Source organism: Bison bison, unplaced genomic scaffold (genome assembly GCF_000754665.1).
Source record: "Bison bison bison isolate TAMUID 2011002044 unplaced genomic scaffold, Bison_UMD1.0 scf7180017864284, whole genome shotgun sequence".
NCBI classification, from domain to species: domain Eukaryota; kingdom Metazoa; phylum Chordata; class Mammalia; order Artiodactyla; family Bovidae; genus Bison; species Bison bison.
Window position 1 is genome coordinate 1,501,195 of NW_011494856.1, and position 16,932 is coordinate 1,518,126.

Below are 16,932 nucleotides of genomic sequence, written 5' to 3' on the forward strand. Positions count from 1 at the left end.
TTTGAATTGGAAAGGAAGAAGTAAAACTGTCTTTGTATAGAGGTTACATGATTATCTATATAGAAAATCTACATTAAAAAAAAACTAATGAATGAGTTTAGCAATGTTGTAGGATACAATATCGATATACAAAAATCAATTGTATTTCTATATGTTAGTAATGAAAAATCAGAAGTTGGAATAAAAACTATTAGGACAGCATCAAAAACTATGAACTAGAGATAAGTCTGACAAAAGATGTACAACATCTACACACTGAAAACTATCAAACACTGCTTAGAGAAGTGAAAGACAATTGAAAGACTCAATATTGTTATGATATCAAGTATCTTCAAGCTGATCTACAAATTCACTGTAATCCTAATGAAAAAATTCTGGTAGGTTTTTCTGGTAGAAAACCAATTTTAAAATTTATATGAAAAAAAAATAAAATTTGTATGGAAAAGCAAAGGAATGAGAATATCCAAAACAATTTTGAAAAGGAAGAAAGGTGGAAGATTTTACCTGACTTCCGGACTTAAAAGTTACAATAATTAAGACACAGCAGCACTGTCATCAAGCTAGGCAAATAGATCAATGAAACAGAATAGGAGGTCCAAATACAGACCCATACATATATGGTTAGTTGATTTTTGACAAAGATGTAAAGGCATTTCAGTAGAGAAATGACAGTCTTTTCAACAACAAGAAAAAAGAATTGTACTCACTCTTCTTAACTCATACAATCACAAACTTAAATGTAAAACCTAAAATTATAAAACATACAAGAAAATCTTTATGACTTTGGGTTGGACAAAGGTTTCCTGGTTATATCACAGCATGGTCTGTGAAAGAGAAAAAAAAGTAAGTTGGACTTCACCAAAAAATTTCTGCTCTTTGAAAGATACTGTTAAGAAAATGAAAAGACAAGGTACAGACTAGGAGAAAATTACATAAATCATCTATCTGATAAAAGATTTGTATCCAGAGTATAAAAAGAACTCTCAAAATACAATAAAAAGAGAACAAACAACCTAATGAAATATGCCTGAAAGATCTGAATGGATAGTTCACTGAAGAAGATATACATGTGGAAAACAAGCATGTGAAAAGATGCTCAACATTATTAGTGAAATGTAAATTAAAATGATAATGATACACTACTGCACATCTATTAAAATATCTAAAATTAAAAAGATTGACCATACTAGCTACTGGCAAGGTAGTGGAACAACCGGAACACTAGTACTCCATTGATAGGAATGTAAAATGGTACAACCACTTTGGAAAATAGCCTGAGAGTTACTTAAAATATTAAACATATAGCCACTATATGACCCAGCTAAAACAGACACACACAGCAGTTTTACCTGAAAGAGCCCCAAACAACTCAAATGCCCATCATCAGAGTGAATGAATAAACAAATTTTGTGGTATATTCATACAGCAGAATATAACTCAGCAATTAAAAGACTGACATGTAACAACATGGATGCTACTCAAAATAATTATGCTGTATGAAAGAGGTCAAACAAAGTGTATGTTTTTAAATATGTGTTATCTATTGTATTTCAATTATACTTCAGTAAAACTGTTAAGAATAATAAAGCTTGGGAATTTTAATGACAACTGGTTGCACAGTACTTGAAGATGCTATAAGACCATTAATTACATCAAAATAGGGCATTCGATAATTCACCAGATGCTTAAAACAAGAAATGAAAAAAGAAAAGATACAGCAATTGAAATGAATCACAAAAAAGGTTAGAGGAATAAACAGTCATCCAAGGAGTGAGGAAAAAAAGCAGGGCTTTAGAGGCAGACATATTTGGGTTCTAATCCCAGCTCTCTCCACTTACTAGCTGCGTGCTGCTGGGCTAGATCGTTAATTCTTCTACTTTCTCATCTGTAAATACATTCAGGATGGTTGTGATCATTAATTAAAATAATATATGAATGTGCCTGACATGGTACCTGGTACAGAACAGATGATTTACCAAAGTGAATACCCTCTTTTCGGTAGTATTTTTAGCTTAATTGGTAGAACTGGAATAAACTGCTTAAAGTTCAGATTAATATTTTTGAACATGTATCATGTGTTAGGACCTGTGTCAAGCACTTTACTTGTTATGGCTATGGAGAAAGTCAAAGAACATAAAACGGCTAGAGATACTTCTCTTAGAAGTGAAATGCTCTAGCTTTTCAATGCCCATCTTTGGTCTTGGCTGTCAGTATGTGACACTGGTTCTCTTGATCTGTGGACACCAACCCAACAGTCATTATATGCAGCTAGATAATTTCCAGCCCCTGGCAAAGGGTCTCATGAGCAGTGAAGGCTCAATACATGCTTACTGAATTGAATTAAACTGATCCTACTGGGAACCTGAAATGTCAGTTTCATTAAAAGTGTGGACATTTTTAGTATGGAGTTTAGTCCAGTAAAAAGGTGAATGCCCATCTGGAAATACTGTAAATAAAAAAGCAACTGAAGATTTTTGTAGGTGTATCCCATTATTTTCTATAGTTTACATTTCTCTCATCATGAAAATCCATTGTTCATTTCTTTGGGATTTAGTTCAAGCCAACAAACAGGTTTCCGCGTTATAAAAACAAAGCCCATTGGATGCAAGGACTATAAGGCATTCCTGAGGCAGATGGGAACCAAATTAGCATCCTAAAGGTTTAAAATCTTTACTCTTGCCTTTCAAACACATACTGAGCATGATCTTCATAATGAACAGACCTAGAACTTATTTCTATGCAACTCTGTGAAATGCTCATATACTTAGGGATGCTTCCCAACAGAGTAGATGTCAGGATGCCTTGGCATAGTAGTTGGGGGAAGTGGTTGAAAACAAGGAAGTCATGTAAACACTGTCAGCTACAGTCTGAAAATCTAGAGGGGAAAAAACAACAGAAAGAAAGAACAAAAATAAACCAACATCAAACTAAGAATCTCTGACTCAGTAATTCTAAGATTCTAACTTACAGAAAAAAAATCCCCGGTATGGAAAAATGTGTAAAAATGTTTTAAAGAGTGTTATTTAGACTATGTGGAGGCAAGCCAAATACTAAACACAAAGAGTTAAGTAAATGCATTCCTGATGGGATATTACACAGACATTAAAAGGATGATTATGAAGGTCATCCATCAATAGGGAATGTTAGATAAAAATATCCAAAATTAACCTCATTATGATGCAGGTGTTCAAAAAAGGAATAGTAGAAAGAGGAAGGAATTCAATTAAGTTGCTAACAGTGTTGTTATAAGGATGGCGCTTTCTTTATTTTCTTCTCTGCCATACTTCCTAATTTTTTGTTATCTAGTTATATAATTTTTCTATTCTATAATTAATATAATTTCAAAATTAGGTTTTAAACTGGGTATGGGTTTCTGAGTAAGAGAAGGCAAGAAAATGAGAAGGGATAAGTGACAGAAGGGGTGACTGGGTCACTGGCAGCAATCCAATCATAGGAGACTGTAGGCAGGGTCTGATTAATCATCAACTGAACAGTTATACCAGTAGAATGCCCTCCATTAAAAAATGTTGCTATCTTGTGATTTTTTCCCTTCCTATTCCTATATTCTGCACCACAGCATAATACAGAAGGCAAAGAGTTAATACTCAAGAAAGTATAGTCCCTTCCTTATTCTATAAGATAAACAATATACGTTTTTAAAAATATTTATCTCTATAGGGCACTTTACATTATTAATGTCTAATAGTACTATTAACTATGTTTTCCAGAAGAAAGGGAATTCTAAACCTGATGATTAATGCTTTTGCTGGCATCTGTAATGGAAGAAATCATTTGGCCCCCGAATGTGTATTTCTACTCTCTGTTCCTTTCCAGCTAGCTGTCAGCGTGAAGAGCTACAAATTCCTCCAAGTTATTTCAGGGTTGTCATTTAAAATCAGGTTAAATAAATATTGGGACTTCATTAAACTATTTTATGCTTACATCTTTCCCTTATTTGTACTGATAGTAGAGCATCCACAAAATACATCCCTCAGCTGAAACTGAGAAAACACAGGTTCTGTAAGAGTGACTAGAGGGAAGAAAGAGTGGAATGGGATTGCAAAATGCTCCTTTCAAGAGGATACGACATGTCTCTAGATGAGCTGATGTTTTGGGACAGTTGTCAAAAATAATCGATTTATTCAACACTTATAGCCAGTCTGTACTACTTACTGCCAGATACTATACTAGGGACATCTCCTTCATTTCCTTCCTTCATACTCAGATGCCTTCCTTTATCTCTTGTTAAATTTCTTTAAAGACTATCCCAAATGGCATTTCCTTCTCTCCCATTTTTCGAGCTGGTATAAGCATACCTTGGAGATATTGTGGGTTTGGTTTCGGACCACCACAGTAAAGTCAGTTCAGTTCAGTCGCTTAGTCATCTATGACTTTTTGTGACACCATGGACAGCAGAACATCAGGCCTCCCTGTCCATCATCAACTCCTGGAGCTTGCTCAAACACATGTCCATCCAGTCAGTGATGCCATCCAACCAACTCATCCTCTGTCGTCTACTTCTCCTCCTGCCTTCAATCTTTCCCAGCATCAGGGTCTTTTCCGATGAGTCAGTTCTATGCATCAGGTGACCAAAGTATTGGAGCTTTAGCTCCAGCATCAGTCCTTCCAATGAATATTCAGGACTGATTTCCTTTAGGATTGACTGGTTTGATCTCTATGCACATAAATCTATGTTTATATTATACTGTAGTTATTAAGCATGCAATACTGTATGTCTAAAAAATTTATATACCTTAATTAAGAAATACTTCATAGCCAAAAAATGCTATCATTTGAGTCTTCAGTGAGTCATAATCTTTTTGCTGGTAAAAAGGTCTTGCTTTGATGTTGATGGATACTGACTGATCAAGGTGGTGGCTGCTGAAAGTTGGGGTGTCCATGGCAATTTCTTAAAATGGGATAACACTGAAGTTTGTGGCACTGATTGACTCTTCCTCTCATGAACTATTTCTCTGTAGCATGCAAAGCTATTTGATAGCATTTTACCCACGGTAAAACTTTCAAAACTGGAGGCAATCCTCTTAAACCCTGATTTATCAACTAAGGTCATGTAATAGTCTAAACCTTTTGTTGTTACATCAGCAGTCTTCACAACATCTTCAGCAGGAGTAAATTCCATCTCAAGAAACCACTTTCTTTGCTCATACATAAGAAGTAACTCTTAATCCATTGAAGTTTTATTACATGACTGCAGCAATCAGTCACATCTTGAAGCTCCACTTCTAGTTCTAGATCTCTTGCTATTACTACTACTCTTGCATTACTTCCTCCATTGAATTCTTGAATCCCTCAAAGTCATCCATGAGGGTTGGAATCAACTTCCAAAGTCCTGTTCATATTGATATTTTGACCTCTTCCCATGAATCATGAGTGTTCTAAGTGGCATCTAAAATGGTGAATCCTTTCCAAAAGGTTTTCAACTTACTCTGCCTAGAGGCATCAGAAGAATAACTATCTAAGGCAACTACAGACTTATGAAATGTATATCTTAAGTCATTAGACCTGAACATCAAAATTACTCCTTGATCCATGGGCTACCAAAGGGATATTGTATTAGCAGGTATGAAAACAACATGAATCTCATTGTACATCTCCATCAGAGCTCTTGGGTGACCAGGTGCATTGCCAATGAACAGTAATATTTGCAAAGAAATCTTTTTTTCTGAGTAGTAGATCTTTTAAAATTAAAAAAAAAATTATTTATGTTTTTTTGGCTGTGCTGGGTCTTGGTTGCTGCATGGGCTTTTCTCTAGTTGTGGCAAGCAGGGGCTGTTCTCTAGCTGCAGTGGGAGGGCTTTGCATTGTGGTGGCTTCTCTTGCTGCAGAGCACAGGCTCCAGGGACGCAGGTTTCAGTAGCTGCAGCACATGGGCTCAGCAGTTGTGGCTCACGGGCTTAGTTGCTCTGTGGCATGTGGCATCTTCCCAAACTAAGGATCAAACCCCTGTCTCCTGCATTGGCAGGGCAGATTCTTTACCACTGAGCCACCAGGGAAGACTGCGTAGTAGATCTTAAACAGTGGGTATAAAATATTCATAAAGACATGTTGTAAAGTGATACACTGTCATCCAGGTTTTGTTCCATTTACAGAGCATAGCAGAGTAGACTTAGCATAATTCTTAAAGTCCCTGCTGCTGCTGCTAAGTCGCTTCAGTCGTGTCTGACTCTGTGTGACCCCATAGACGGCAGCCCACCAGGCTCCACCATCCCTGGGATTCTCCAGGCAAGAACACTGGAGTGGGTTGCCATTTCCTTCTCCAATGCAGGAAAGTGAAAAGTGAAAGGGAAGTCACTCAGTCGTGTCCAACTCTTCACAACCCCATGGACTGCAGCCTACCACGCTCCTCCGTCTGTGGGATTTTCCAAGAAAGAGTACTGGAGTGGGGTGCCATTGCCTTAAAGTCCCTAGAATTTTCAGAATGGTAAATGAGCACCAGCTTCAACTTAAAGTCACCAGCTTCCTTAGCCCCTAACAAAACAGTCAGCCTGTGCTTCGAAGCTTTGAAGCCAGGCATTGCCTTCGCTCTATCTCTGTAAGTCCTAGGTGACATCTTTTCCCATGGCAAAGCTATTCTGTCTACATTGAAAATCTATTTTTCAGTGTGACTACCTTCATTAATGATCTTAGCTAGATCTTCTGGATAACCTGCTGTAGCTTCCGCCATCAGCATTTGCTGCTTCACCTTGCACTTATATGTTACAAAGACAGTTTCTTTCCTTAAACTTCATGAACCAACCTCTGCTAGCTTCCAACTTTTCTTTTACAGCTTCCTTACTTCTTTCAGCCTTCATAGAATTGAAAACAGTTAGGGCCTTGCTCTGGATTAAGCTTTGGCTTAATGGAATGTTGTGGCTGGTTTGATCATCTATCTAGACCACTAAAACTTCCTTGCTACCAGTAATAAAGCTTTTTTTCTTTCTTATCATTCACATATTCACTGGAGTAGTACTTTTCATTTCCCTTAAGAACTTTTCATTTGCATCCATAACATGGCCAAACATTTGGTTCAAGAGGTCTAGCTTTTGGCCTATGTTGGCTTTTGATGTTCCTTTCTCATTAAGCTCAATCATTTCTAGCTTTTGATTCAGACTGAGAGATGTGCAACTCTCCCTTTCACCTGACCACTCTATAGATTATTAATCAGCCTAATTTCAATATGGTTGCATCTCTAGGAATAGGGAGGCCAGAAGAGACGGAGAGAGACAGAGGAAAGGCTAGTCAGGGAAGCAGTCAAAACACACAAACATTTATCAATTAACAGGTGGGATTTGTGGTGTCCCAAAATGTTACAGTGGTAACATCACAGATAGCTGATCACAAATCACCATAACAAATGTAAAATGAAAAAGGAAACCTTTAATTTGTTAAAAAATGCAATTGTTTGTGAGCACAATAAAGTGAAATGCAATAATAAGATATGTTAAGTTTTTCTGATACAATTTTACAAAACCATGAGATTTTGGAGCTGGAGGGTATCTTAGAATTTCTGAAATCCAGAGACTTTTTCCAATATGTGCTAAGGAGTTAGTAGTTATCAAGTTCAAGTTTGCTACACAATAGTTCAGTCATACACTTCCATGTATCATTAAGATCCATAGAAGTCTGTCTGCTCTACCAGTGTGTAAGCTTTTTGAGGAGAAACACCAAGTCTTGTTCATCTCCAATTTGCCCAGGAAGTGGGCACATAGGGATAAATGCCTGCCCAGTTGATAGAAAAGATGCTAGTCTGAGGAAAACCATGGGGTTGATAAGTTGCCAACAGTAAGTACTGTTGAAGAAGCCAAAAGCAAGAATGTATCTGGAATTTGTTATCATTGTAAGCTTTGTTAAACAGAATAACATGAATTAGATGGAAGTTGTGGCTTTTAAAAAGACGAAATGGGAAGAGATATTCCATGAGACAGAGCAACTCTGTTGTATTTGAAACAGGCTAAGTTCTTCTAACTCCAACGTCAAATAGGTGATATGTACTTATTTTCCCCAGCTGGATTACCATTAATATTGAAATAAAAATAAGCCTTCGGTAGATTGCTTTTCCTTAAAATGCAGATACACTCACAATCTTCTTTAAATGTACAAGCGTATTCTCATTAGAAAGTCAGAATGCCATGTGAAAAAACTGACAAAACTTCCAGGAATGTTCTTAAACTATGGCCGCTTTCTCTAGCTCAATTCCTTTTATCTGAAGGGCACAAATATGAAGAGGCATTATGGATATAGTGGAAAGTCAGGAGATTAGAGTTTTAGTTTGCTGCTATGCCATCTGGGCTTCCCAGGTGGTGCAGAGGTAAGGAATCCACCTGCCAGTGCAGGAGACAAAGAGACACAGGTTTGATCCCTGAGTTGGGAAGATCCCCTGAAGTAAGAAATGGCAACCCACTCCAGTATTCTTGCTTGGAAAGTTCCATAGACAGAGAAGCCTGGTGGGCTACTCTAGGGGGCTAGTCTAGGGGGTTGCAAAGAGTCAGACATGACTGAGAGACTGAGCACACACACTATTCCATTTATCTGTTGATTCATTCACTTTGTACTGACATGTGCCAGACACTCTGCTGTGCAGAACAGTGAACCAGGTAGGCACGGAAATTGCATTTCAGGGAAGAAGGTAGATGATAAATAAAATAAAACAAGAAGACAAACACAGATTGTAATAAATGCCATATGGAAATAAACTGGATGAGAGAGAATAATGGGTAGGGAGATAGCAGGAAAAAATAGTTTGACCAGCAAGGCATTATATATCCACCTATGTAATATCAGGCAAATCACTGAACTTTTCTGATACTCAGATTTCCAGGATGAAAAACCATGGTTGAACTGGATGACATCAGAGTGGAGAACACTCTTAACCTGAAGTAAGAAAACTTAAGCATGAGTTCTGGCCTTATTCATAAACCTATACCTGTAGCACTGTCTCCCTGATGAAAGAAAGAGACTGTGAGCAGAGTGTGACAGTCCTTGTGAACTGAACAGACTAAGTCATAGACTGTGTTCCTTTCCCTTCTTTAACACTGTTTACAATGCTCCGGATGTTTATTTTCATTTACACTGAAGAAGACCTCTGAAAACTCTGGAAACTTTCTACTAAAATTTTTATCCTGCTACCTCCGGATAAGAAATATACCTACTTTTATGAATGGGATAATGATAAATCTACTAGTGATAATATTTTGTCACTATATAATGCACATTTTAAAAAAGTACTATTCTTTTCTTCTCTCTTTCTTTCCTACACTAAGTTTAACTCAATTAGTGATAGACTAAAGGAAAAAACCACAAACCATTAGAAAATCCATTACTTTTTCTTTAAAATTTTGGCTATTATCAAGTTTGGTTACACAGTCATAGGAGAGCATCCTTTAGTGGAGTTAGCCCATCATATTCAAGAGAAACTGTACCGAGTGTAAGGTTCCATTATTAGTCACTGCAGGAAGGCGGGCCCATCGCTCATTTTCCAGTTCTTCCATCACTTGGTTCATTGCACTCTTTAGCCATGTGTCGACAGAAACGCCAATCTGCTTTAGTAGGTCCAGTCGGGCTTCAGCTTTCAACTTAATTATCTAAGAGAACCAAGAAAATGGTCAGAAAGCAAAGCATTCTTTCCTCAAATTAATTGCTTTAAAGTTATTCCTGATTTAGTAATTAGGACAATCTTGATATTCACTAGTAATTCTTCCTTGGCATAGATGTTAATTTTTCACTTGATGAGAGAGAGAGAGAGTGGTAACCGGGAAGGAAAAGGAAGATGTTAATGCAACATAAAGTCTGCTTTCTTCTCCTGTTAATAAGGCTATGCCTCAGAACATTCTAAAGTTTAACATTTTCAACAGCCTTCTAAACCATTTCCTGGACTTTCTCTTCTCCTCTATAATCCACCTTTTACAAGTCTAGGAACGATCTCATCAGTCACTTCTCTACTTAAAACACCCGTGATTCCTGACTGCCTACTGAGCAAAGATTTTAAATTAGATTCTAATGCAGCTATCAGAAACAGGAGATGTTGAGGAATAAAAGAAGTTTCTATGCTCCAAATTCAAGAAAAGGAAACACTGCTCATTCTTTAGCTCTTGTTCCAAGCCATAAGCAAGTAATCATAGAATTACTTCAAACCTGTCCCAATCAAACAGTAACTGCTTTGCCCAGTAGCCATGCCTCTAAGTCAGCCAATCAATGACAGTCCCTCGCTTCGGCAAGGCAGCCAGTCAACCACAGCCTCACTCCAGTAAGCATCAGCAGTCAAGCTTCCACTCCTGCTTCCAACAGTCCACCAATCTCTGTGTGCTAGTGCTTAGTCACTCAGTTGTGTCTGACTCTTTGAGACCCCATAGACTGTAGTCCGCCAGGCTCCTCTGTTTGTGGGGATTTTCCAGGGAAGAATAGTGGAGTGGGCTCTCATGCCCTCCTCCAGGGGATCTTCCCAACTCAGGGATCAAACCCAGGTCTCCTGCATTGCAGACGGATTCTTCACTGTCTAGGGAAGAATAGACCTCCTTCCCTACCAATTACTAGGGAAGTCCTATCTCTACACACCAGTTAAAAGTGGTGTGCAAGTATGTAGTACATTTCCAGTTTTGAAAATCTGCCAGTCCCTGAAACCCACACTTCTCAAAACCCTTTGCATCAGTTCTACTTTGTCAGAGAGATTATATTTTGTAAATATCATTCTTTTTTTGCTTTAGCAAGTAGTAAACTCAGCCTCACTGTTCTTCGTATTAAGAGTGGTGGTGTCTTCCTCAACATTTGAAGGCACCACTGAGATAATTTTGAGAACCTTCACTGGATGGCCTTCTATGGGACTCTTGGACAAACAAGTGTGCTCACTGAGCCCTTACAGTATACAATTTTGATCATTCTCTGGACTGTCTGCTAAGGGAGTTGGTATCAAAAAGAATCTGAGCTCTGACTTCTTTCACTGAGCTCTCATTGCTAAATTTACTTTGTATTTCTAAGTTTTGCACAGTGAGACTTCCCTGGCACTCCAGTGGTTAAGATTCCGCTCTTCCACTGCAGGGGGCACAAGTTTGATCCCTGGTTGGGAAACGAAGATTCTATATGCCACATGGGGCAGCCAAAGAAAAAAAAAAGAGAGAGAGAGACAAAAATTCATATTATATAAGATTAACCATATTAGTCACTTTAAAGTACACAATTCAGTGGTTTTGGATATCACATAGACCTTAATATACAGTAATTAAAGATTCTGGCTTGTGGCACACTACTTGGTAAACAGACTTGCAAAAATCTGTTTCTTCTAATAATTTTTTCTTAGTAACAACTTTATTGAGATAAAGTGCACATATAATTTACTCATTTAAATTATATAATACACTTGACTTACAGCATATTCACAGATACATGCAATTATCACAACTTTCTTTTATTTATTTTTTAACTTTTTATTTTAAATTGGAGTACAGTTATTTAACAATGTGACAGTTTCAGGTATACAGCAAAGTGATTCAGATATACATATACATTATCTATTCTTTTTCAAATTACTATCCCATTTAGGTTGTTACATAATATTGAGCAGAGTTCCCTGTGCTAGTGCTATACAGTAGATCCTTGTTGGTTATCCATTTTAACTATAGCACTGTCACCACAGTTTTAGAACAGTTTAATCACCTCTAAACCTCCCCACATCCCTGCCATGTCCTTTAGCTATTGCTCCCCTATCCCTTATTCTCTGTAGCCTCTGGAACCACTAACCTACTGTCTTTTTCTATGAAAGAAAGTGAAAGTCATTCAGTCGTGTCGGATTCTTTGCGATCTCATAGATTGTACAGTTCACAGAATTCTCCAGGCCAGAATACTGGAGTGGGTGGCCTTTCCCATCTCCAGGGGATCTTCTCAACCCAGGTTTTAGATTTGCCTATTCTGAACATTTAATATAAATAGAACCATACAATATTTGCTGTCTGGCTTCTCTTACTTAGAATAATATTTCTAAAGTCCATCCATGTTGTAACATGTATAAGTATTTCATTCCTTTTTATGGATATTGCATGGACAAAGCACATTTTGTTTATCCATTTGTCAGTTGATGGGTTGTTTCAACTTTTCAGCTAATATGAAAATGTTGCTATAAACATTTGTATACAACTTATACATCAGTGTACAAGTTTTCCTGTAGACCTATGTTTTCATTTCTTGTAGATATATACCTAGGACTGGACGTACTTAGTTATAAAGTCACAGTATGTTTGACCATCTGGGGAAATTGTTTTTCAAAGCAGCTATCTCACTTAACGATCACACCAGCAGGGTATGAGGATTACCATTTCTTCACATCCTGGCAACACTTGCTAATGTTTGCCAGTTTTGACTCTAGCCATCGAAGTTGGTATGAAGTGGCATTTCACTCTGGTTTTGATTTGTTCCCTGATGACTAACGATGTCAAGCATCTTTTCATGTGCTTATTAATCATCTGTATATCTTCTTTGGAAAAATGTCTATTCAGAACTTTTGTCCATTTTAAAGTTGGGTTGTCTTTTTACTGTTTTTATTGTGTCTTTGTCTTTTTATTGTAAGCCTTTTGATGTATTTTAGATAAAAAGTCCCTTATTAGATATCTGATTTGCAAATCAGGTCAGTTCAGTAGCTCAGCGTGTCCAACTCTCTGTGACCCCACAGACTGCAGCACGCCAGGCCTCCCTGTACATCACTAACTCCTGGAGCTTGCTCAAACTCATGTCCATTGAGTCGGTGATGCCATCAAATCATCTCTTCCTCTGTTGTCCCCTTCTCCTCCTGCCTACAATCTTTCCCAGCTTCAGGGTCTTTTCCAATGAGTCAGCTCTTCACATCAGGTAGCCAAAGTATTGGAGTTTCAGCTTCAGCATCAGTCCTTTCAATGAATACTCAGGACTGATTTCCTTTAGGATGGACTGGTTTGATCTCCTAGCAGCCCCAGGGACTCTCCAGAGTCTTCTCCAACACCACAGTTTAAAAGCCTTAACTCTTCGGCACCCAGCTTTCTTTATGGTCCAGCTCTCACGTCCATATATGACTACTGGAAAAACCATAGCTTTGTCTAGATGGAACTTTGTCAGCAAAGTAATGTCTCTACTTTTTTATTTTCTGCTTTTTAATATGCTGTCTAGGTTTGTCATAGTTTTTCTTCCACGAAGCAAGCATCTTTTAATTTCATGGCTGCAGTCACCATCCGCAATGATTTGCAAATATTTTTCCCCATTCTATGGGTTGTCTTTCACTTCTTAACAGTGAAACATAAAAGTTAAAATTTTGATTAAGTCCAATTTATTTATTTTCTTTTGTAGCTTGGGTTTTTGGTGTCATATCGAAGAAATTAATTCAAGGTCACAAAGGTTAATCCCCATGTTTCTTATAAGAGTTTTATAGTTTTAACTGTTTCATGGGTATTTGATCATTCTGAGTTGAGTTTATTTTTGTATATGGTGTGAGGTCAGGGTCCAGCTTCATTCTTTTGCATGTGGATATCTGGTAGTCTCAGAACCATTCTAGTATGTATTTTAAACTAATATAGGCAATGAAATGTTTTTTAAAAATGAGTAAACTAACAAACCTCTTTTTGGAAATTATAACTGTAAGTCATTTAACTGCTAAAGCAGAGAAGCAAAGAAAATACAAAGAAAGAGAGGGAGAAAAAGACACATGTACACACACACACACACACATAAGAGAGATCAGTATATTCTATTTTCTCAAATCTAAGTAGTCTAGTTTTCATAAGATTTATTTTTGTTGGTACTTTGCCAAACAATTAAAGAACATGGTATTTGCAAACTTAGACTGCAGTTCCAGAATAAACTATGTTAGCCTTTCTTCAGAGTTCCAACTGTTTATATTTCAACAACTATTTAAAAGCAGAACTTTACAGTGTTTTCAAGTGCATTTTGATGATCTGCCAATTGATTAAAATTCTGCAGAGCATCGCTCTCTGAAACTGGATGGCATTCCAAATACTGCTTGACCAAATCATCTTTAAAACTTGTAAAAAGATAGAGCTTTTTAAAATGATGTTTTAAAAAGTCAGATCTTTTAAGATATATAACCTTGGTGTATTAACACTGTCAATTAACCAACTTTAATGTAAAACTGAACATACACGTATCCAAGTGTCACACCATGGTTGAGTTTATGAAACTTTTTGACAGTTACAAAATCTGTAAACCTAATTTGGGCTTAATTAACTTATATTCAAAATATCATTTCTCTAAGGATAATAACTGTGTCTATTTGTAACCCTACTATTTACGTCAGTGCATACAGCAGGAAATGAATACTGGTAGATAATACCATTTGCCACTCAATTACTTTTGGTATCTTAAACCCCTCCTCACCCCCAAACAACTTTTATCATATATACTAGGTACTATATAATTATACTATTTCATTTAATTCATACAACAAGCCTGAGAATGTATATCACAAACTCTACTGAATAGGTGAGAAAATGATTTAACCAAGGTCATATCAATTGTGGTAAAAGGTTACGTCCAATGAAACGTGGGAGTCTCCATGCATCCCCTCCCACATTGACTGTGGCCTTGTCCATATAATTATCTTTTTGGCCAATGGAACATATACAAATCTGATAAAAGCAGAGGCTTGATAAGAGTGTTACTAGGACTTGATTTCTTGGTATATGCCTCCACTATGTGGGGAAGACCTGTTTAGCCTATTTGAGGATGGAGGGCCATATGGAAAAAAGACCTAGTCCTTTAGCTGTGTGCAGCTCTTTGAGTAATCATGGACAAGTCATGGGAAGAACTACACAGACAAAACCCAGATGATGAAAGACAATAAATCATTGTTGTTTTTGCCATTAAGCTGGATTTTTTTTCCCCTAAGGGCAACAACAAATTACTGTACTTAAATAATTTAATTCCCAAATATCTGGGATATCTTTCTGTTACTGCTTTCTAATTTTATTCTGATGGGTCAGAGAACATACTCCACATAACATCCTTTAAGACTCAGTGACATGGGTTTGTGGTATAGTCTATGGTCTTGCTAAATATTCTCTATCTACTTTATTTATATTATTATTATTTTTTTTGTCCAGGCCTCATGGGTTGTAGGAGCTTAGTTCCCTGACCAGGGATTGAACCCAGGCCCCCAGCAGTGAAAGCACAAAGTCTTAACCCCTAGACTACCAGGGAATTTCTCCATGTCTACTTTAAAAGAACATAATAGTATATTCTACTCCTGTGGAGTGGAGGGTTCTATAAATGTCTATTAGGTAAAGTTGGCTCATGTGTTATTTAAGTCTTCTATATATTTACTAATTTTCTAGCTCCTTGTTCTATCAACTACAGAATGGAAGGCTGAAGTCTCAAACTACGATTATAGATGTGTTTATTTTTCATTTTGTTGTCAGTTTTTACATGAACTATTCTGTAACTATTATTAGCTACAAACACATTTAGGATTGTTTTGATGAACTGTACTTCTTTTTCATCATTATGAATCATCATCTCTCTTAACATTTCTTATGCCACCTATTTTGTCTGATATTAATATAATCACTTCCATTTTCTAATGATTAGCATTGCTTCCCTGTGATGAACAACAGCTGAAATTTATGCTCCTTTTTTGGGGGGGGGGGGGCCCTTCTAGCTGTTGTTTCTTGCCAAGTTCCTTGGAGTTTCTGTTCCACATGTCTATTTAGGTTTGGCCAAGGATTTGGATGGCTATTTATATGCAAATCTGAGAACTCCCTGACGTCCCAGCTCAAGCCAGTGAGGCTGAGGGTCTCTGCTTGAATCTTAGTTGTACAGCCCTTCAGGAAGAGCTGTAAAATGTAAATGCCACCAAGTATAGTCCCATTCTTTGAAGAGTCTATTCCTCTCAAGTTCTTATATGCTTTGGGGCATTTTCCAGTTCTACCAAATAGGTATTTTAAATATTTTTACCCTAGATTAGATTAGTAATTGTTATCTAAAAGAGGATATAAGCTAGTCCCTTATTATCAGAAGCAGACACCCTTGAAGAGATATAGCCTACATTCAAGAAGAATTCCAAGAGATCTTAAATGTCACTCTGTAGTATTATTAATATTTGCATTTAAATTTAGAAACTATTTAATACATATGTAGAATAAAGAAAATAAAATATCATGATAATATAGGAACTAAAAATCTCAATATAAAATAAAAGATATACACATAAAACCCAAAGAAGTTTAATAAAATCTTTCCAATTTTAAATTTTAACTGAAAATATCAGTACGAACTCACGATTCTAAAAAAATTCCTAGCTCTAAACCACAAAGAAAGGCCCAAGAAATAGATGACTCCCATTTATTTCTATACCACAAACCAGGTGCAATAAGCACCTTCACAGCCTAGACTTTGGTATCTAAATATTATTCTATATACTAAAAGAAATCAGGGCTTCTTGGAGAAAAGGTTAATTCTAAATATGGGCAGAGAGAATACAAAGCAAGCCTAAGATAGCTTTCACTCATTTCACATGCTAGCAAAGTAATTAATTCTCAAAATCCTCCAATCTATGCTTCAACAGTACCTGAACCAAGAACTTCCAGATGTTCAAGCTGTTATTTAGAAAAGACAGAGGAACCAGAGATCAATTGGCAACATCCACTGAATCATAGAAAAAGCAAGAGAATTCCAGAAAAACATCTACTTCTGCTTCACTGACCACACTAAAGCCTTTGACTATGTGGATCACAACAAACTGGAAAATTCTTCAAGAGACGGGAATACCAGACCACCTTACCTGCCTCTTGAGAAACCTGTATGCAGGTCAAGATCCAACAGTTAGAACTAGACAAGGAACAACAGACTGGTTCCAAATTGGGAAAGGAGTACATGAAGGCTGCATTGTCACCCTGTTTATTTAACTTCTATGCAGAGTTGTTGTCTAACATCATGCGAAATGCCAGGCTGGATGAAGCACAAGCT

At 37.0% G+C, this 16,932-nt stretch overlaps 1 protein-coding gene across 1 annotated transcript in view; it reads right to left on the reverse strand.

Moving 5' to 3' along the window:
• FCHSD2 (FCH and double SH3 domains 2) overlaps positions 1–16,932 on the reverse strand; it is a 246,750-nt gene that overhangs the window by 18,890 nt on the left and 210,928 nt on the right. Inside the window, exon 13 of the mRNA XM_010849504.1 lies at positions 9,420–9,581. Coding sequence (XP_010847806.1) covers positions 9,420–9,581 — 162 coding nt within the window. The remainder of the gene's footprint in view (positions 1–9,419; positions 9,582–16,932) is intronic.